The 21,989-nt window shown below is 39.6% G+C and overlaps 1 protein-coding gene across 4 annotated transcripts in view; it reads left to right on the forward strand.

Moving 5' to 3' along the window:
* The window catches only part of HOOK3 (hook microtubule tethering protein 3), a 125,044-nt gene that overhangs the window by 12,575 nt on the left and 90,480 nt on the right, over nt 1-21,989 (forward strand). For all 4 annotated transcript variants that reach the window (XR_012416407.1, XM_005563239.5, XM_065519169.2 and 1 more), the window contains exon 3: nt 17,788-17,860. Coding sequence is in view for 3 of the 4 variants with exons in the window: in XM_005563239.5 (XP_005563296.1) it covers nt 17,788-17,860 (73 nt within the window). In the remaining variant the exon portion in view is untranslated. The remainder of the gene's footprint in view (nt 1-17,787; nt 17,861-21,989) is intronic.

Here is a 21,989-nt window from a genome sequence, read left to right on the forward strand (position 1 = left end):
AAAAACCCTAGAAGAAAACCTAGGTAATACCGTTCAGGACATAGGCATGGGCAAAAACTTCATGTCTAAAACACCAAAAGCAATGCAACAAAAGCCAAAATTGACAAATGGGATCTCATTAAACTAAAGAGCTTCTGCACAGCAAAAGAAACTACCATCAGAGTGAACAGGCAACCTACAGAATGGGAGAAAAGTTTTGCAATCTACTCCTCTGACAAAGGGCTAATATCCAGAACCTACAAATAACTCAAACAAATTTACAAGATAAAAACAACCCCATCGAAAAGTGGGCAAAGGATATGAACAGACATTTCTCAAAAGAAGACATTCATACAGCCAACAGACACATGAAAAAATGCTCATCATCACTGGCCATCAGAGAAATGCAAATCAAAACCACAATGAGATACCATCTCACACCAGTTAGAATGGCAATCATTTAAAAAGTCAGGAAACAACGGGTACTGGAGAGGATGTGGAGAAATGGGAACACTTTTACACTGTTGGTGGGATTGTAAACTAGTTCAACCATTATGGAAAACAGTACGGCGATTCCTCAAGGATCTAGAACTAGAAGTACCATATGACCCAGCCATCCCATTACTGGGTATATACCCAAAGGATTATAAATCATGCTGCTATAAAGACACATGCACACATATGTTTATTGCGGCATTATTCACAAGAGCAAAGACTTGGAATCATCCCAGATGTCCATCAGTGACAGACTGGATTAAGAAAATGTGGCACATATACACCATGGAATACTGTGCAGCCATAAAAAAGGATGAGTTTGTGTCCTTTGTAGGGACACGGATGAAGCTGGAAACCATCATTCTCAGAAAACTATCACAAGAACAGAAAACCAAACACTGCATGTTCTCACTTATAGGTGGGAATTGAACAATGAGATCACTTGGACACGGAAGGGGAACATCACACACCGGGGCCTATTGTGGGGAGGCGGGAGCGGGGAGGGATTGCATGGGGAGTTATACCTGATGTAAATGATGCGTTGATGGGTACTGATGAGTTGATGGGTGCAGCGCACCAACATGGCACATGCATACATATGTAACAAACCTGCATGTTGTGCACATGTACCCTAGAACTTAAAGTATTAAAAAAAAAAAAAAAAACTGTCCATACTACCCAAAGTGATCTGCAGATTCAATGTATTCCCTATAAAAATTCCAATAACCTTCTTCACAGAAATAAGGAACAAACCTAAAATTCATATGAAATGGCAAAAGACCCCAAATAGCCAAAGCAATCATGAGCAAAAAGAACAAAGCTGGAGAAATCTCACTACCCGATTTTAAACTCTATTGCAAACCTTTGGTATTTGAAACAACACAGTGCTGGCATAAAAATAGACACATTGACCAGTGGAACAGTATAGAAATTCCAGAAGTGAACCGATACATCTATAGTCAGTTGATTTTCCACAAAGGTGCCACAAACACCCAATGAGGAAAGGACAAGTCTCTTCTGTAAAGGGTGTTGGGAAAAGTAGATATCCATATGCAGAAGAATAAAGTTAGACCCTTATCTCACCCCACATGCAAAAATCAATTCAGAATGGATTAAAGACTTAAACATACCTCCTGAATTTGAAAAACGAATGGAAGGAAACATAGGGGGAAAGCTTCTTCATATTGGTCTGGGAGATGATTTTTTGAATTTGACCCCAAAACAGGTAACAACAGCAAAAATAGACAGATGGGATTACATCAAACTAAAAACTTTTGCATGATAAAGGAAACAAGCAACAGAGTGAAGAGACAAACTACAGATTGGAGAAAATATTTACAAGCCATACATCTAATAAGAGGTTTCTAACCAGTCTGTATAAGGAACTTAAGCAACTGAATATCAAGAGAACGGATAACTGAATTTAAAAAGCATGAAGGACCTGAATAAACATCTTCAAAAGAAGATATACAGCTGGTTAACAGGCATATGAAAAAATGCTCATCACTGATCACCAGGGAAATATAAATTAAAACCACAATGAGGTGTCACCTCACACCTATCAGAATGGCTATTATCAAAAAGGTGAAAGATAAGTGTTGGTGAGGATGTGGAGCAGAGGGAACCCTTATTTATGCACTGTTGTTGGGAATGTAAATTAGTACAGCCATTATGGAAAACTGTACAAAAAGCTAAAAATAGAATTACCATATGATCCAGCAATCCTGCTTTTGTGTATATAGCCAAAGGATTTGAAACTGGTATGTTGAAGAGATACCTGCACTTCCACATTTCTTGCAGTATTATTCAAGGTACCCAGTTTATGGAAGCAACATAAGTGCCGATTAGCTAATGGATGGATAAAAAAGATGTGGTGTATATGTGCACAATGAAATACTGTTCAGCCTTTATTCATCGATTGATCGAGATAGGGTCTCACTCTATCACCCAGACTGGAGTGAAGTAGATTGACCAGGGCTCACTGCAACCTCAAACTCCCAGGCTCAGATGATGCTCCCACTGTAGCCTTCCTAGTAGCTTCTGGGAGCACAGGCATGCACACACTCAGCCTTTTTTTTTTTTTTTTTTGGTAGAGATGGGGTCTCACTGTGTGGCCCAGGCTGGTCTTGAACTCCTGGGCTCAAGCAGTCCTCCTGCCTTGGCCTGTCAAAGTGCTGAGATTAAAGGCATAAGCCAACGTGCCCATGCTGCCAAAGAAGGAAATTCTGTCATTTTCAACAACATGAACAAACCTGAAGGACATTGTGCTAAGTGAACTAAGCCAGGCACAGAAAGACAAATAAGTCTTACTTATGTGGAATCTAAAACAATTGAACTCATAGAAGCAGAGAATAGAATGGTGTTTACCAGAGGCAGGGGGGCGAGGGGAATGGGGAGATGATAGTCAGAGGGCACAGAGTTTCCGTTAGAAGGAATACAGTTTTTTGAGATTTATTGCAAAGCATGGTGACCATAGTTGTTAATAATGTGTATTTCGCAATTCTGAGGGAGCAGATTTCAAATGTTCTCACCATAAAACAAAAATTTGAGGCAATGGATATTAATTAGCTTGATTTAATAAGTCCACATTGTATACATATATCATAATATCAGTTTGTACCCATAAATACAGTTTGTCAATGTAAATTTTGAAAATTTTTTTTCATGAATTGAAATAAACAAGATATACATTGTGTTCCGCAAAGTGGTCTTTTCATTTACCAAAGTCTTATAGGCATATTTCTTATCAATACTCAGTTTTCAATCTTTCTTTCTTCCTAGAATGCTTTCCTTTTTTTTTTTTTTCCCTTTTGTTGAGATATGGCACACACAGAAAAGCATTCTACAAAGAGTGATAATTTTGCATGTATGTTTTGCATATCTCCTATAACCTCTACTCAGATTGAGATACAGAACATTTCCAGCTCCTCCCTACTCAATACCTCTATGCCAAAGATAGCCATGATTCTGACTTCCCTGCCATTAATTAGTTTTGCCTGTTCTTGAATGTCTTGTAAGTAGAATCATACAGTATGTACTCTCGTGTTTGTCTTAAATTCAACATAATGTCTGTGAGATTTATCCATATTGTTACACAGTATCTATTTTAAATAGTTGTTTGATATATACAGCCTCACCAACATTGATTCCTTCTTTGTCAATTTGATATTTATTGAATGGCTACTTTGTGTCCAGCATCCCTGATAAAACTACCAGCCACATAGACATGGTGTCCACCCTCAGGAGGTTCATAAGTGGGGAAAACATTTTAATTAACTATGAGAACAAAACTGCTGTTGTAACAAGTGGTACAGAGAAGGGTACAATGTTATGAAAGTTTACACAGGGTATATTTTTAACTTAGTTTAGGAGGTCGTGAACATTTTACCTGAGAAAGTAAAGGATATTTAAATCTAAAAGTCACCGATACCTTCATGGAGGGAAGAACTTACTCAAAGACCCTGCAGGATGGTGGAATATGGTGAGCACTGCTATGGAAAGGAAAGGTGCAAGTGTTTACTGCACAGAGGGTGAGCGTTGTACAGATCAGAATGAAAAGGTAGATGGAGCCAGACCATGCAGAGCCGTGTCTTTTTTCTAAGGGCTATAAGAGGCTGGGCACTGTGGCTCATACCTATAATCCCAGCACTTTGGGAGGCCAAGGTGGGTGTATCACCTAAGGTCAGGAGATCAAGACCAGCCTGACCAACATGGTGAACCTCCGTCTCTACAAAAGTAAAAAAATTAGCCGGGCGTGGTGGCGCGCGCCTGTAATCCCAGCTACTAGGGAGGCTGAGGCAGGAGAATAGCTTGAACCGGGGAGGTGGAGTTTGCAGTGAGCCGAGATTGTGCCATTGCACTCCAGCCTGGGCAACAGAGCGAAACTGCGTCTCAAAAAAAAAAAAAAAAAAAAAAAAAAGACATAATCTAAGGGCTATAAGAAGCAGTTGAAGGCTTGGCGGTTGGGGGGATTAACGAATTGCATTTACATTTTGAAAAATATTCTGGCTGCAGGTATAAAATTAATTGGAAGAGGCCAGGGTGATGAGGGATAATTAGTTAGGAAGAAATTTGTAATACTTTGGAAGGGAGATAGTGGTACCTTAGACTAGGAGGTGCTGAAGAATATGAAGACAATTGGGTGGACTCAAAATGGTATATAAAATCAGCATATTTTGATGGTTGGTATGGGGGGAGTTGACGTTCATGTTTTTAACTTAAGCAAATACACTGCAGAGGGTATAAACCACTGATATTGGAAAACTGAAAGAAGATCTGCTGTGGAAGGAACCTGAATGTGTCATGAGTGTAGTTTGGGGGACATCAAATCCGAATGGTATTGAAAAATCAAGAGGAAATGTGAAACTGACAGTCTAGAGTTCAGAACAGGAGTCCGAACTGGAGATATCTCTTTGGCTATCTCTTAATTGAAGCTGTAAGTGTAGATTAAATCACTTTAGGGGAGAATATTGGGTAAGAAGGAAAAAATCTGTCCCCTGAGCCTTGAACTTTGGCCTTTAATTGTTGGGTAGAGGAGCAACTGGCAGCGTGGCCAGAGGGGTAGGAGGAAAGCCAGGTGAGTGTGGGTGCCAAAAAGAGGATTTTACTGGAAACATCAGTCCTTTTCATTTTGTCTGAGCTGACAAGTGAGACATCATTTTGTAGTTTTAGGAGAAATTTGAAATGTGAATGGATCTAAGTATGCTCTTTGTTAGTGCAAGTTTTTATATCTGTTTGGTCTTTTAAGTTGTTTTATCTGCTTTACAGCTTTCAGAATTTTATTGCTCTTGACATCTCTCTCATTCTTTTTGTCTATGCAGATTCATGTCCCCTACTTAGGTTTTTAAAAATTGATAGACTTTTTAAGAGCTGTTTTACCTTCAGAGCAAAATTGAGTGGAAAAGAGTTCAGTATGGGATGGTGAAAAGGTTCTGGAGGTGGGTGGTGGTGATGGTTGTGCAACAGTATGAATGTATTGGATACCACTGAACTGTGCACTTTAAAATGGTTAAAATGGTAAATTTTATGTTGCGTATATTTTACAATGTTTAAAAAGTTTTTAAAATATGAGCAAGAAAATACAGTGAGTTCCTACATCCCCCTTGCCCACCACACACTGCCTTCCCCCACCACAGTGGTATATTTGTTACAATAGATAAACCAACACTGGCACATCAATACTGCTCAAAGGCCATCGTGAACATTAGTGTTCACTCTTGGTGTTGTACATCCTATGGGTTTTGACAAATGTGTTTTATGTATCTACCGTTGTAGTATAACAGAATAGTTTCTCGGCCATAAATATCCTGTGTATTCCGCCTATTTATCCGTCTCCCCAAACCCGGGAAGCCCTAATCTTTTTATCTACTGTCTGCATAGTAAGTATACAATTTGATAAATTTTGACCTGTGTATATGCCTGTGAAGCTATCCCCACAAGCAAGGCAATGAAGGCATTCATCACTTCTAAAAGTGTCCTCATGTCCCATTGTAACCCCTTCTTTCCTGCTACCCTCTTTCCCATCCCCAAGCAAACACTGCTCTGCTTTCTGTCATTTTAGATTAATTTGTATTTTCTAAATTTTATATAAATGGACTCAGTGTGTTTTGAGGGAAGAAATGTGACTTCTTTCATGTGGTATAATTTTGTGATTCATGTTGTTATCTGTATCAATAGTTCGTACATTTCCCATTGTATGGATATACCACGATTTACATATCCATTCATCTGTTGATGAACATGTGGGTTATTTCCAGTGGGGCTATTACAAATAAAGGTGCTGTGAACATTAGTGTACAATTCTTTGTATGAACATATGCTTCAATTTCCCTTGGGTGTATTCTGTTCCACCTAGGAGAGGGGTGGCTGGATCATATGGTAGGTCTATGCTTAATATTCAAGAAACTGCCAAACTGTTTCCAAAGCCAGTGTGACGTTTAAATTTACATCAACAGTGTATGAGGATTCCTGTTGCTCCACAGTCTTACCACCACTTGCTAAGGTCAGTCTTTTCATTTTAGCCATTCTAGTGGCTGTCTAGTGGTTTTAATTTTCATTTCAATAATGATTAATGATGTTTCCTCTGCCAGTCATTAAAAAAAAAAAAGAATTTAAATTCATTGTTGATGCTGTAGAATTTGTAGTTAGTTCTTGGTGAACCTACACAGTACATATACCAGAAATACAGTGAATGCTTTGCCCTGATTCAACTTTGGTTCCCTTTACCTTGATCTGAAAGAAATTTGGTTCTCTCCTAACAGGACTACTTTGTCAGACTTCTCAAGTGATGGCTGTTGTTTCTCCCACAGGCTTCATATACCAGGAAACTCATGGTGGTGCTTCTCCATATTGCTTCTAGCCACACCTTCATTTTTCCTAAAGCCCTATAATTTTGAATCTTGTGACAACATTCTCTGCCCTTCATTGTTACTGTAATTCTCCCTCATTTCCCAACAATTTGGATGGATATAGTACTCTTGTCTAAACTCTTAGTGATTTAAGTATGCACTTAGATGATTTTTCATATTGTTGCCTCTGTTTCTTGAGCTGTTCTCCATTAATCTTGTCTTCCACTCAACTTCCATCTTCACCTACTCATTCCCGTGATTATGCCCTATACCCTATAATTATGAATAATATGTAATCCCTCAACAATCTCAGTTTTCTGTTTACCTCTATTTGATCACTACTTCCTGTCATTCCCTGTCACTTGCTCTGGTACCAAGATGCCAAGAATTCTTCAGTTCTCTAGCACTGATGGGACTTCAACATGGCCCTTCACCTGTATGCTGTTCTGTCTCTTTCCTTTTAGTCAGTTGAGATTCCATGGCCAATCGTATTCGCTCTTTGTACACATTTTTAGTTCCTTGGCTCTTCTCGTATTTCTTTGTATTTGTTTGACAGTACCACAACTCTGGTTAAATCTACTCAGAATCATCTCTTTACCAGTTCTCCCCTCTTTCCTGCATCATCAGTTGTCCCTCCTCTACTGGATCATATCCTTAAGCATAGAAGCAAATTGTTATTTCTTTTATCTTTAAAAATATTTCTCCACTGGGCGCTGTGGCTCATGCCTGTAATCCCAGCACTTTGGGAGGTGGAGATGGGCGGATCACTTGAGGTCAGGAGTTCAAGATCAGCCTGGCCAACATGGGCACCCAAAATCCCATCACTTGAGTTTCAGTATGGCATTCCAGAGATGTATAGAAATTACTTATAAAAGTTGGAAGAGGCCAGGAACTAGATGCCGACTTTAGATACCAGGAAAGTTTGATTTCTTCTAATTTTCCCCAGATAAGGAGTTTTGCCTCCTGGTGGCCTGTTAGTCACTGGGTGGGCTTTGCTCCCTTCTAAATTCCTCAGATGAGAAGTTTTTGTCTCCAGGGTCTGTCCAGTGGTCACCAGGTGATTTTCGCTTTCCTCAGTCTCTACAAAAGTATAATTAGCTGGGCATGATGGCGCATGCTTGTAGTCCTAACTTCCCATGCCTGGGAGGCTGAGGCAGGAGGATCACTGAGTCTAGAAGTCGGATTGTGCTACTGCACTCCAGGCTGGGCAACAGAGCTGGATTCTGTCTCAAAACAAAACAAGGCCCAAAAAACCTGCACTTGTCAGGGCTACCATGATGTATATATTGCTTTTTTTTTTTTTTTTTTTTTTTTTAAGACAGCGTCTTGCTCTTGTCACCCAGGCCGGAGAGCATTGGCATGATTTCGGCTCACTGCAACCTCCACTTCCCGGGTTCAAGTGATTCTCCTGCCTCAGCCTCCCGGTTAGCTGGGATTACAGGTGCCCGCCACCATGCCCAGCTAATTTTTGTATTTTTAGTAGAGTTTCACCGTGTTTTAGGGGTTTCACCGTGTTGGCCAGGCTGGTCTCAAACTCCTGACCTCGGGAGATCCGCCCGTCTCGGCTTCTCAAAGTGCTGGGATTACAGGCATGAGCCACCGTGCCCAGCCATACATTGCTAACTTTAATGGTCCATTCTCAGTTCTTCTCCTAACCTGTCAGCGTCATTTGATAACACTTATCATGTTTACCTCCTTGTAACACATTTAAAATTTGACTTCCAGGATACTGAAGTGGTTCTTTAGTAAAAAATCAGATTTTCTCCTGAGAACCCTGCATTAGTGTCCCATTTCACTCAGGCTAAGAACCGAAGTACTTACAGTAGTACATGAGATCCTAAGTGATGTGGGCCACTTGTCACCACTCTGGCCTCATTCACCCAGCATCCTTTCCCACAGCGGCTCCCTGGCTCATCCCAGGCCCACCAAATATCTCATGCCTAAATGCTTTGGTGTGGCTGATCCTCTGCCTCTCTATCAGGTGTTCCCTTCCCACTTTCCTCACCACCTTCCAGTGCCCCCGACATTGGTAAGTTTTTCAGTGGAGCCTGCCCTGCCCACCCTTTTTAATATTGCCACCTCCTCTTATCCTGCTCTATTGTAGGTGTCTGGAAAATATTTGTTGAATAAATGAATATGGAATTACACAATTTAACTGTAAAATTAAAAGAAAGCTAATTTATCTTTTTTTGGCCTTTTGTTTTCAAGAAGGGTTTACCACTCTTGTTTTCTGTCAACATTTTCTCTGACACCAATTAGGTGCCCTGTAGTTCCATTGGATTCTGATCCTAATTACCTGAGTTAGCTCAGACCTCACAAGTTAAGGGCATAATCCTTCAATTCTGACAGGAACTACACAGAATAAGTATTGAGAAAAGAACTTTTATCTGAGGAATGAGTCCTTTTAAATTATAAGACCCAGAGAGACATTAAGATGGATCAGCAGTCACATCCTACTCCCGCTTTGCACTGTGTGTTCATCTCATGAAAGTGCTTGCTGTTGCCACAAGTAGCTGTACGTTAACCTAATAAAGCCGCACCGGACAGTCTAATCCACACCTGTAACTTAAAGGTGTCTAGCCAGTCACTAATCAATGCTATTTCTGTAAATCAGTGAGAATTCCTAACAACTTTGTATCAACCTACTCTCTGTCTCCCCACCCCCACTTTTTTGAAACCTTTAAATACAAACCTGCACATAACCAAAGCCAAATGGAGCTCATATCCAAGGTTACTTGGGTTTAAGTGTTTTCGGCAGCTGTCTTTGCTTTGGCTCAGGTAAACTCTTTAAATCATATTTTGTGCTTCATCCTCTTCGTTTTGGGTTGACAGTACAGACCCCACAAATTCAGGTTAAGGTCCCAGTGCCAAAAGACAACTAGTTGGAAATAGTCCTCAGTGCCACCTGTATTTTACCCAGCCAACCACAGATTCAAGGGTTCCCATGACCAGCAGGGGCTTTAAGAGCAGGGCCCTTAAGTTGGATAATTTGTTAGAATGACTCACAGCACTCCAGAAAGCACTATAATTACAATCAGTTTTATTATAAAGGATACAGCTCGGTAACAGCCAATGTAAAAGAAGCATATGGCAAAAAACAAAACTGGGGGCAGTGCAGAGCTTCCCTGCCCTCTCTGGGCATGCCTCCCACCCAGCGCGTTGAGGTGATCATCAGCCTGGGAGCTCGCCAAACCCTGTTCTTAATGGTTTTTATTTGGGATCTCATTACATAGGTATGATTGAAGTCATTGGTCATGTGATTGAACTCAGTCTCCAGTACCTCCTCCCTTTCCCTTTGGGGCTGAATGTTCCAACCTCTAATAAGGTTGGTTCCTCTGTGACAAGCCCCCATCCTGAAGCAATAAAGGGGCCGACAAACTGTGTTATGGTTTAAAGGAGCTCCTTATGAACTACAAAAGACACTCCACTCAGGAAATTCCAAGAGTTTAGGAGATCAGTGCCAGGAAATAAGGGACAGAGACCAAATATAATTTTTATTATAACACAACCACATGCTTGATTGAAAGAGTAAAGGTCAGAAGTGCCAAGTTGTGCCTCCAAGTGCCACTGGTTTTTGTTTTCAAAGTTTGAGAAGGGGGAAAAGAAAATAGGATGAAAGTCAAGCTGTGGCCCCTGCTGGAATGTCTCATAAATGGATATTTTTTGTCGTACACTAAGTTGTCTGTTGGAATCTATCCCTTATGTACCTGTATTGTTTATTTTGACTTAGGGCCTTAGTGTAAATTGCCAAATTTTTGTTGTCATTATGGATGTGAAATTTTATTATAGTCAACTCTAACACATATTTAATGGCAGAGTACCAAGATTATTTTAGGTCATTAAAAGGTTATTAGGAAATAGTCATGCCTAAGAATCAACGTATCTGTAAAAAACACTAAAATTTGCTAGTAAAGATGCTCTGGTTAAGAAATGAAACCAAATACGTTTGTTTTGGATCCCATCTTAATTTGCTTTCATTAAGAAAATTACATTGGGCCGAGGTGGGTGAATCACTTGAGGTCAGGAGTTCGAGACCAGCCTGGCCAACATGGTGAAACCCTGTCTCTACTAAATATAAAAAATTAGCCCAGCCTGGTGGTGGATGCCTGTAGTCCCAGCTACTAGAGAGGCTGAGGTGGGAGGATCACTTAAACCCCCGAGGCAGAGATCACACCATTGCACTCCAGCCTGGGCAACAAAGTGAGACATTCTCTCTCTCAAAAAAAAAAAAAAAAAAGAAAAGAAAGAAGATTGCATTGCTTAAATAATTCTAGCAGTAGAAGTAAAATTTAATTTTTTTTTTTTTTAATTTCTGTGAAGGCATTTGATGTAAGAAGACAATATACTTCTGGAATTTTTCTAAGAATTAAAATTAGTGGGCTTTTCCTTTAGCTTAAGCTATGACTGGTACAAAAGTTATAAACAAGTAAATGTGTTACTGGCAAATTAAGGAAATGATTTTGTGTATTTTCTTTTAGCAGGAGTTAAGACATAACGAGAAGCTAATAATAGCTTCTTACTCATGAAGAGCTTCCCCAGTAAGATTACCACTTGTTATTTACATATCTATGCAGAACTGTCATCTCTTAAGAGTTTTGAGAAAGTTACCTTTATATTGTTCTGTTCTAGCCTGCGACCATTAATTAAGGAATCTTTAGAAAACATTACTGAAATTGTGAAGTACTTATGGCAATGGAAGCTACGGCTAGATGCCTGCCTATATGGCTTCAGAATTTACCAGGGAAAGTAATATTGAATATGAGAAGGCTTAAGACTACCATTCTTGGTGTATTTTGCCTGAGTAGTAGATTGGAAACTTCTTAAGTGCCGTCCCTTTAACCAAATTTACTGAGAAGCTGCTGTGTGCCAGCCACAAGGGATTGGGAAGGATAGCAAGGAATAAGAGGAAATGCCTGCCCTTCATGAACAAGAAGGTAATAGAGTGACGCTGGTCTTTTTCTACTTGTGACCTAGTTTACAGAGCATGAAGGGGGTAATTAGCCACAGGACCTTAGTGTTTTACTACAACTGGTTATGTGTTGAACTCTCCTGATCTGTTTTAACAAAAATAATTATACTATCAACTCTGACAGTTAACTGTCTGATTGAGCTTGGGAAAATTACTTAATTTCTGAGTCTGATGTTCGTTAACTATAAGGATAATAATACCTACCTTCCCTGCAGTGCTTTTGTGAATGTGCAGTGCCTGGTTCAATGCCTGTTATGTTGCTGATATAATACAGATGTTACTGGTGTCATACATGGCATACATGATAGTAGCAACTGATTTTGTTGTCTACCCTTCTGAGCTCAGACATGATCCTTAGGTTTTGATTTGGTATTCTTTCAAGGAATAAGCAGGCTGTATCATGCCTGATTTGAAACATTGTATTTGAACTTCTCTGAGTTCTTTTATTCATAAGATGTATTACTCTAAATTGTACATGAAGTGTTTTATAACCTCGGAGATCTTGGAGTACATAATTTCTTGGACATTGTAAATTTTTTTTTTTTTTTTTAAGTAAAGGTCTTTCTGGTGAGAGCAACACTAAGTCCTTCAACTGAGTGAACCTGACTTGCCTCTCGGGTGGTAGGTTCTGGTGGGTTCATGCCTTTCTTTGGCTTTGGATGGTCATCAGCTGCAGGGCACCAGATTCATGTGTGAGTCTTTTTTAGTTGGAAAGCAATACTTGATTGCTAATGATTATGCTTTTTAAGTGATAGCTTTTTAGGTTAAGGATCAAAAATAATATTGAATATTTTTTGACTTCTGAATTGATTTTTATAACTCTTTAATGTTTTAGTAGAAATCACTTCAGTTGGTCCCTAAAGTCCTGTGTGTCCTCCTTGCAGCCCCCATCCTTTTCGCTGCATATAATTGGACCAGGAATGAAAAAAGAGACTTTCTGGATCATTGAGGTTTTCCTGGGGATTTAGAATTGGGACTGAATGACAGCTGGTCTTCAAACAAATTGCTTGGACTGAAGTGATACAGGCTTGGAACATACTTGCAGCCATTTTTAGTATTGTTTATGGAGAAATAGGAAAAGGCTGGTCTATGGAGAGAAAATGGTGTAGATGGATAGAAAGAAACAAAGATGAAAGTCAGACAGTATTGTCCAATACTTGGTGAGGCCCAGCTATCTTTAGTACCATAATATCAGTGATCTTACAGTAAGTTGCCTTTTTTGCATAAGTTTGCTCAAATTGGTTTCTTTTTTTTTATTTTAATTTTAATTTTTATTTTTTATTATACTTTAAGTTCTAGGGTACATGTGCATAACGTGCAGGTTTGTTACATATATATACTTGTGCCATGTTGGTGTGCTGCACCCATCAACTCGTCATCACCCATCAACTCGTCATTTACATCAGGTATAACTCCCCATGCAATCCCTCCCCCCTCCCCCCTCCCCGTGATAGGCCCCAGTGTGTGATGTTCCCCTTCCCGAGTCCAAGTGATCTCATTGTTCAGTTCCCACCTATGAGTGAGAACATGCGGTGTTTGGTTTTCTGTTCTTGTGATAGTTTGCTGAGAATGGTGGTTTCCAGCTGCATCCATGTCCCTACAAATGACACAAACTCATCCTTTTTTATGGCTGCATAGTATTCCATGGTGTATATGTGCCACATTTTCTTAATCCAGTCTGTCACTGATAGACATTTGGGTTGATTCCAAGTCTTTGCTCTTGTGAATAGTGCCGCAATAAACATACGTGTGCATGTGTCTTTATAGCAGCATGATTTATAATCCTTTGGGTATATACCCAGTAATGGGATGGCTGGGTCATATGGTACTTCTAGTTCTAGATCCTTGAGGAATCGCCATACTGTTTTCCATAATGGTTGAACTAGTTTACAATCCCACCAACAGTGTAAAAGTGTTCCTATTTCTCCACATCCTTTCCAGCACCTGTTGTTTCCTGACTTTTTAATGATTGCCATTCTAACTGGTGTGAGATGGTATCTCATTGTGGTTTTGATTTGCATTTCTCTGATGACCAGTGATGATGAGCATTTTTTCATGTGTCTGTTGGCTGTATGAATGTCTTCTTTTGAGAAATGTCTGTTCATATCCTTTGCCCACTTTTCGATGGGGTTGTTTTTATCTTGTAAATTTGTTTGAGTTATTTGTAGGTTCTGGATATTAGCCCTTTGTCAGAGGAGTAGATTGCAAAACTTTTCTCCCATTCTGTAGGTTGCCTGTTCACTCTGATGGTAGTTTCTTTTGCTGTGCAGAAGCTCTTTAGTTTAATGAGATCCCATTTGTCAATTTTGGCTTTTGTTGCCGTTGCTTTTGGTGTTTTAGACATGAAGTTTTTGCCCATGCCTATGTCCTGAATGGTATTACCTAGGTTTTCTTCTAGGGTTTTTATGGTATTAGGTCTCAGAAGAACCTCAAATAAAGTAGCTTAAAATAATAATAGATGAGTATGATTATCCACGTGCCAAACAATGAAGTTAGCTCCCTTTCTTACACCATGCACAAATGGATTATAGACCTAAATGTAAGAGCCAAGTTATATAAAACTTAAAAGAAAACATACCAATAAATCTTCATGACTTTCGATTAGGCAGGAGCCTCTTAGATGTGACACAGAAAGTTCAAGATAGATAAATTGAACCTCATCAAAATTTGACACCGGTGACCTGGTGTAGTGGCTCATGCCTGTAATCTCAGCACTTTGGGAGGCCAAGACAGGAGACTCACTTGAGGCCAGGAGTTTGAGACCAGCATGAGCAACATAGACTCCATCTCTCCAAAAAATAAAAAAGAAAAAGAAAAGAAAGAAAAAAATTTTATCCAGGCATGGTAGTATGTCTTACCACTAGCTACTCTGGAGGCTGAGGTGGGAAGATGACTTGAGCTCAGGAATACGAATACAAGGTTATAGTGAACTGTGATCATGCCACTTCACTCCAGCCTGGGCAACTGAGTGGGAACCTATCTCTTAAAAAAAAATTAAAAACTTTGTTTGCAAAATATGCCATCAAGAAAGTAGAAAGACATGGCCGGTCACAGTGGCTCAAGCCTCTAATCCCAGCACTTTGGGAGGCTGAGGTGGGCAGATCACTTGAGGTCAGGTGAGGTCAGGAGTTCAAGACCAGCCTGGCTAACATGATGAAACCCTGTCTCTACTAAAAAATACAAAAATTAGCTGGGCATGGTGGTGCATGCCATGTAACTCCAGGTACTTGGGAGGCTGAGGCAGGAGAATTGGTTGCAGTGAGCTGAGATTGTGTCACTGCACTCCAACCTGGGCAACACAGTGAGACTCTGTCTCCAAAAAAAAAAAAAAGAAAAGAAAGTGGAAAAACAGCCTACAAAATGGGAGAAAATATTCACATGTCATATGTCTGTTGGCTGGTATCCTGAATATTAAAACAAACAAAAAACCAAAACTCTTACAATTCAATAAAAAAGGCAACAGTTTTTCAATGTGCAAATAATTGAGTAGGCTTTTTGTCCAGAGAGGATATACAATGGCCAACAAGTACATGTAAAGATGCTCAGCATCGTTAGCCATTAGGAAATTGCAGATCAAAACCACCGTGAGACACCACTTCACATCCACTAGGAGGGTTATAACTAAAAAGACAATAATGAGTGTTGGCAAGGCTGTAGAGAACATACATTGCTGGTGAGGATGCAAAATATAGCTGCTTTGGAAGAGTTTGGCCTTGCCTCACATTTTAAACATGGGACCCATCAGTTTCACTGCTAGGTATATACCCAAATGAAACAAATGTCCACACAGAAACTAGTACAGCAGTGTTCAAGGCATCATTATTCATAATGGCCCCAAAGTGGAAATAACCCAAGTTACATCAGCAAATAAATGAATAAACAAAATGTGATATATCTATAAATGGAATATTAATTAGCCACAAAAAGGAATGAAGTACTGATACATGCTGTAATATGGATAAACCTTAGAAAACGTGCTGATTGAAAGAAGCCAGACACAAAAGACCACATAGTGTATGATTTTATTTATATGAAATGTCCAGGATAGACAAATTCATAGAGACAGAAAGTAGATTATTGATTTTCAGGGGCTGGATAGAAGGAGAAACGGGAGTGATGGCTAATGGAGATAGGGTTTCTTTTTGGAAAGATGGAAGTGCTCTAAGACTAGATTGTGGTGATAGGTGTACCACTCTGGCTATACTAAAATGCATTGTCTACTGTAAATGGGTAAATTGTGTCATGTGGGTTATTTCTCAATAAAGCTGTTTTTAAAAGTAAATAGATAATGAAGTTAATATGTTATCCAATGATATGAGACAGGCTTCAAAAATAATCATAACAGATTTCTGTAGAGATAACTTAGTTGTAACTTTAAAAAAACATGCTTATTACCTAAAATAAATACAGTTTTCTTTTTTCATAATAGGTAAAAATTCTGAATATCATGTTGCTTCATTTTAAGCTAATTTGAATAAAATTTAATACTGATTGTGTATTTATCAGTATGGGTTACAGTAAAAGTCGAAACATATGTTTTTTTCTTTACCTATCAGTCTCATTGTCTTTCTGTTTTTTTGAGGTGAATAGAGACAGTTGTAGTGTTATGGAAAGATTTTTGGACTTAGCAGTTGCTCAAGCAGGACAAACTTAGATGTTCTGTCTGTGGTCTTAGATAAATAATTTAATTTTTAGAGGATCAATTTCAAAACCTGTAAAATGAGGCTCATGCTGAGTTTGAAAAGTTTTGTCCTCCCTCCCTCCCTTCCTGCCTTCCTTCCTTCCTAGTGTTTATTAGAAATATGGGAAATTTTCCCATAGAAAATTTTCCTGGGAAAATATAAAGGATATTCAGATTCTATCCTCGTTTCGATGTGTTTGTCCATACTGGTGTTTTATCTTAAATTTTTTAAGTCTTTTGCAAACAACAGTGGTGTTCAGATGTGTCCAAAGCCTAGTACTACATCTGAGGAAATAGATTCTCAGTTTATATTATTTGAATACATCGGAATTTAGTGATGTTATTGGTGACCTTTGAAGTATTAGGTGATGGATTTCATTGAAATATTAACTGAAAAACTTATTTTAACTTTCTTTATATATTTATCAGTTTAAAGACTGCGTCACTGGCCAGGGGCAATGGCTTACGCCTGTAATCCCAGTACTTTGGGAGGCCAAGGTGGATGAATCACCTGAGGTCAGGAGTTCAAGATCAGCCTGGCCAACATGGTAAACCCCCGTCTCTACTAAAAATACAAAAATTAGCCGGGCATGGTGGTATGGGCCTATAATCCTAGCTACTTGGGAGACTGAGGCAGGAGAATCGCTTAAACCTGGGAGGTAGAGGTTGCAGTGAGCCGAGATCGCACCATTGCACTCCAGCCTGCTTGGGTGACAGAGTGAGACTCTGTCTCAAAACAACAACAACAAAAAAACAACCAAAAAATGTGTCATTAATTATGTGTTAACAGTCAAGTTGACTTTTAAGAGAATCTGCAATTATGGTAGATTCTTGACTGTTTTTTGTTATTGTTGTTTTTGTTGGTTTTCTTTTGGAGACCGGGTCTCACTCTGTCGCCCAGGCTGGAGTGCAGTGGTGTAATCTTGGCTCACTGCAACCTCTGCCTCCTGGGTTCAAGGGGTTCTCCCACCTCAGCCTCCTCAGTAGCTGGGATTACAGGTGTGTCCCACCACACCAGGCTAATTTTTGTATTTCTAGTAGAGACAAAGTTTCACCGTGTTGGCCAGGTGTTGTCTTGAACTCCTGACCTCAAGTGATCGGCCCACCTCCGCCTCCCAAAGTGCTGGGATTACAGGGTGATCCACCACACCTGGCCAACTTGACTGTTACTAACATGTAAAGTTATTTAGTGGCTGATATGTGTCAAATACATTTTTATGTTGCAGTTAAGTGATAATATGCGATAAGATTCAATTTTCTTTGTTTAGCTTGATAGCTACATGATCTTAATATGTAAGCTTTTTCTTATTTTGCAGAGATCCTGCATATTTTGATGAAAATTGGCTAAACAGAATCAAAACTGAAGTAGGAGATAATTGGAGGCTAAAGGTATTTTATTTTTCCATCTGTTAAATCTTTAAATATTTGTATGTGTATAGTATCTGTTGATTTTTTTGGTCTAATGTATCCGGTGAGCTTTAGAAACTTAGGTAGCCTGCAATGAAATAATGTAGAATTGAAGATTGAACTCACCTGGAGTTGTGCACCTATGCATAACGTAATATGAGTTAGTAACGCATAGCGACCAAGGGCATGGAGCCAGTGTGCCTGTGTCCACATCATAGCTCTGCCATTTACTGTCTATGGGGAAGTGTTGTGACCTTCCTTTGCCTTGGTTTCCCCATTTGTAAAATGAGGATTAATATAGCTTCTGCCTCACAGAAATGAGTTATTATGCCAAGTACTTAGAACAGTACATGTGGTAGTTATAATAAGATAATATTGTTCATTATTAACTGTATCCTAAACACTCAGAGAATGAAACATTTCCATTTCCTTCCTAGTAACCTTTAAGTATTTTACAAGCTTCTTTAACCAAAACTTACAATAAGAAAAAAAGTTTACATTGCAACCAATTTCCCACCTAAATGTGTGCATATATATAGCTGAACAGGTATTTGCCCTTATGTTAGGCAGTGATGTTTGCATTTTATTTTTTAAAATGTTTGTTGTAATCCACTAAATTATTTTTTTAACTTTATATTTTGGTTTTTGTTTTTGAAATGGAGTCTTCTCTGTCCCCCAGGCAGGAGAGCAGTGGTGCAATCTCGGCTCACTGCAACCTTTGTCTCCCTGGTTCAAGTGATTCTCCTGCCTCGGCCTCCCAAGCAGCTGGGATTACAGGCATCCGCCACCACACCCAGCTAATTTTTGCATTTTTATAGAGATGGGGTTTAACCCTGTTGACCAGGCTGGTATCAAACTCCTGATCTCAGGTGATCCGCCCGCCTTGGCCTCCCAAGTGCTGGAATTACAAGCATCAGCCACCACACCTGGCCTATATTTTGAAATAATTATAGATTCACAAGGAGTTGCAAAAAACGTGTACTAAGAGGTTATGTGTACCTTTTACCCAGTTTCTCCAGTGGTAACATCTTGCATAACTATAATACAATATCAAAACTAGGGAACTGGCATTGGTACAGTCCATATTTTATTCAGATTTCACCAAGGTTACTTGCAGTCTGTGTTAGTGCGTGCAGTTCTGTGTAGCTCTGTCTCATATGTAGCTTCTTATAACTACCACCACAGTGAAGACCCAGAACTATTCCGTCACCACACAGCTTCCTGTGCTGCTTCTATATCCACATCCACACCACCCCTAATCCCATGCAACCCGTAATTTGTTCTCCATCTTTGTGATTTTAACATTAAATTGATTGTTATGACCCAATAGTTTTCCTGTCTAACAGTGGAGAAACCTGCAACCATTTCTTCTTGATACAGACTGGTGAAGACTCAGACATACAAATGATTTAAGCATGCAAGGCGCTGAACTTAAGACATGTTCAGCTTGAGTTATCTTTATATTTTCCCCAAGAAACATGTTTGATAACACAAATATTTATTTATTGCTTAAGTATTGGGTTTGCCAAAATCTAGTTCCTTCTTTTTACTAAGCTAGTAAATGAAAACTGTTTAATGGCACTGGGGTTTTTTGTTTTTTGTTTTGTTTTGTTTTGTTTTGTTTTGAGACAGAGTCTCACCTTGTCACCCAGGCTGTAGTGCAGTGGTGCAATCTCGGCTCACTGCAACCTCCGCCTCTCGAGTTCAAAAGATTCTCCTGCCTCAGTCTCCCGAGTAGCTGGGACTACAGGCGCACGCCATGATACCAGGCTAATTTTTGTATTTTTTAGTAGAGACAGGGTTTTGCCATGTTGGCTAGGCTGGTCTTGAACTCCTAAGCTCAGGTGATCTGCCTGCCTTGGCCTCCCAGAGTGCTGGGATTACAGGCGAGAGTCACTGCGCCCGACCGGCCCTGTTTTAATTTCTAAACAATCTTTCAAGGACAGGCAGTTTATTAATTTTTATTTACTTTTTTTGAGACAAGATCTCACTCTGTCACCCAGGATGGAGTATAGTGGCACAGTCTCAGCTCACTGCAACCTCCACCTCCTGAGCTCAACCACAGGTGCATGCCAACACACCAGGCTAACGTTTTAAATTTTTGTGGGGATGAGGTCTTGCTATATTGCTCAGTCCGGTCTTGAACTCCTAGGCTCAAGCCATCCTCCTGCCTCAACCTGGCAGGCCAGGCACGGTGGCTAACACCTGTAATCCCAGCACTTTGGGAGGTCAAGGCAGGTGGATCACTTGAGGTCTGGAGTTCAAGACCAGCCTGGCCAAGATGGTGAATCCCCGTTGCTAGTAAAAATATAAAAATTAGGCCAGGCACGGTGGCTCACACCTGTAATCCCAGCATTTTGGGAGGGCGAGATGGGCAGATCACAAGTCAGGAGATGGAGACCATCCTGGCCAACATGGTGAAACCCCATTTGTACTAAAAATACAAAATTAACTGGGCGTGGTATTGCGCACCTATAGTCGCACCTACTCAGGAGGCTGAGGCAGGATAATCACTTGAACCTTGGAGGCAGAGGTTGCAGTGAGCCGAGATGGCGCCACTGTACTCCGGCCTGGTGACAGAGCAAGACTCGGTCTCAAAAAAAAAAAAAATTAGGTTTTTTGGCGGGTGCCTGTAATTCCAGCTACCCTGGAGGCTGAGGCATGAGAATTGCTTGAACCCAGGAGGCGGAGGTTGCAGTGAGCCAAGATTGCGCCACTGCACTCCAGCCTGGGTGACAGAGCAAGACTCAGTCTCAAAAAAAAAAAAAAATTTTTTTTAATGTTACAGCATGTTTAAAACAATTTATGATATTTAAAATAATGCTATTAATCATTTTGTGTCTGCTTACTGGCTTGATCAGGAGTTGTATATCTCCTCCCAGCAGGCACACAGATAGATATACATACCCACATATGCTGTCCCCAGTGTCATGAGTAGGGCAGTGGTAGTATATGGAGACGGGTAGAAAAGTTTATCATAGTCTTAACACTCAGGACTGAACTTCTTATTCTCTATACTTTATTTTATGCTATACTTCAATTTTATGATGCCATTGATTAAAGACAAGATATATGACCGGGCACGGTGGCTCACGCCTGTAATCCCAACACTTTGGGTGGCCAAGGTGGGTGAATCACCTGAGGTCAGAAGTTCGAGACCAGCCTGGCCAACATGGTGAAACCCCATCTCTACTAAAAATACAAAAATTAGCCAGGTGTGGTGGCAGGTGCCTGTAATCCCAGCTACTCAGAAGGCTGAGGCACAAGAATTGCTTGAATCTGGGAGGCAGAGGTTGCAGTGAGCCGAGATCGCGCCATTGCACTCTAGCCTGCCTGGGCAACAGAGGGAGACTCTGTGTCAAAAAATAAATAAATAAAGATAAGTTATAGCTTTTTGTGATGTGATTTAAAAAACTACCATTTTAAATGAATGGCAGTTGATTTTCAAGGCATTTTAATTTCAAACATTAAAAATATGGGAAAATGAACATCCTAGAATGAAAGAGATAAAGCATATTATGCGTTTTCCATATCTACAAATTTTTACAGACATTTAAGCATGTTAATTTTATGAGACCTGTAAAAATAAATAAGCAAGTTTTCAATTTATTTTCTTCCTTTCAAATAAATATGCCTTTAATTAAGTACTGGATCACGTTGCTGTGATTCACGTTCTTATTTGAAAGCCTCAGTCCCTACAAGCTTGTTTTCTAGGATGTCTCAACTACAGACACCAGCCAGGGAAAGCTAGATCAATAAAATAAAATCAATAGAGCTATATCACATACCCATTTAACCTAACACAAAACTGTATGAATTGGGTCAAACAAAAAGAAAAAATTATAGTTTACAATAAATAGGGCAGGTGATTCTGCCCATTCTTCACCTAACATGGCTCATAAACATTTAGTTTGATGATCAACTGAAGAAACAGTAGTTTGTTTGTTTGTTTGTTTGTTTTTTCTGGTAGGGGAAGAATTTAAAGACATTATACTTTATGGGTTATTTTAAAGAGATTTTACTATAATTTTCGCTTAATACTCTCTTTAGAAGTTAATTTCTATGTAGATGCAGTTTGACTTTTCTGGGGAGAATAGCTCTGAACTCAAGT

This window comes from Macaca fascicularis, chromosome 8 (assembly GCF_037993035.2).
Source record: "Macaca fascicularis isolate 582-1 chromosome 8, T2T-MFA8v1.1".
Classification (NCBI taxonomy): domain Eukaryota; kingdom Metazoa; phylum Chordata; class Mammalia; order Primates; family Cercopithecidae; genus Macaca; species Macaca fascicularis.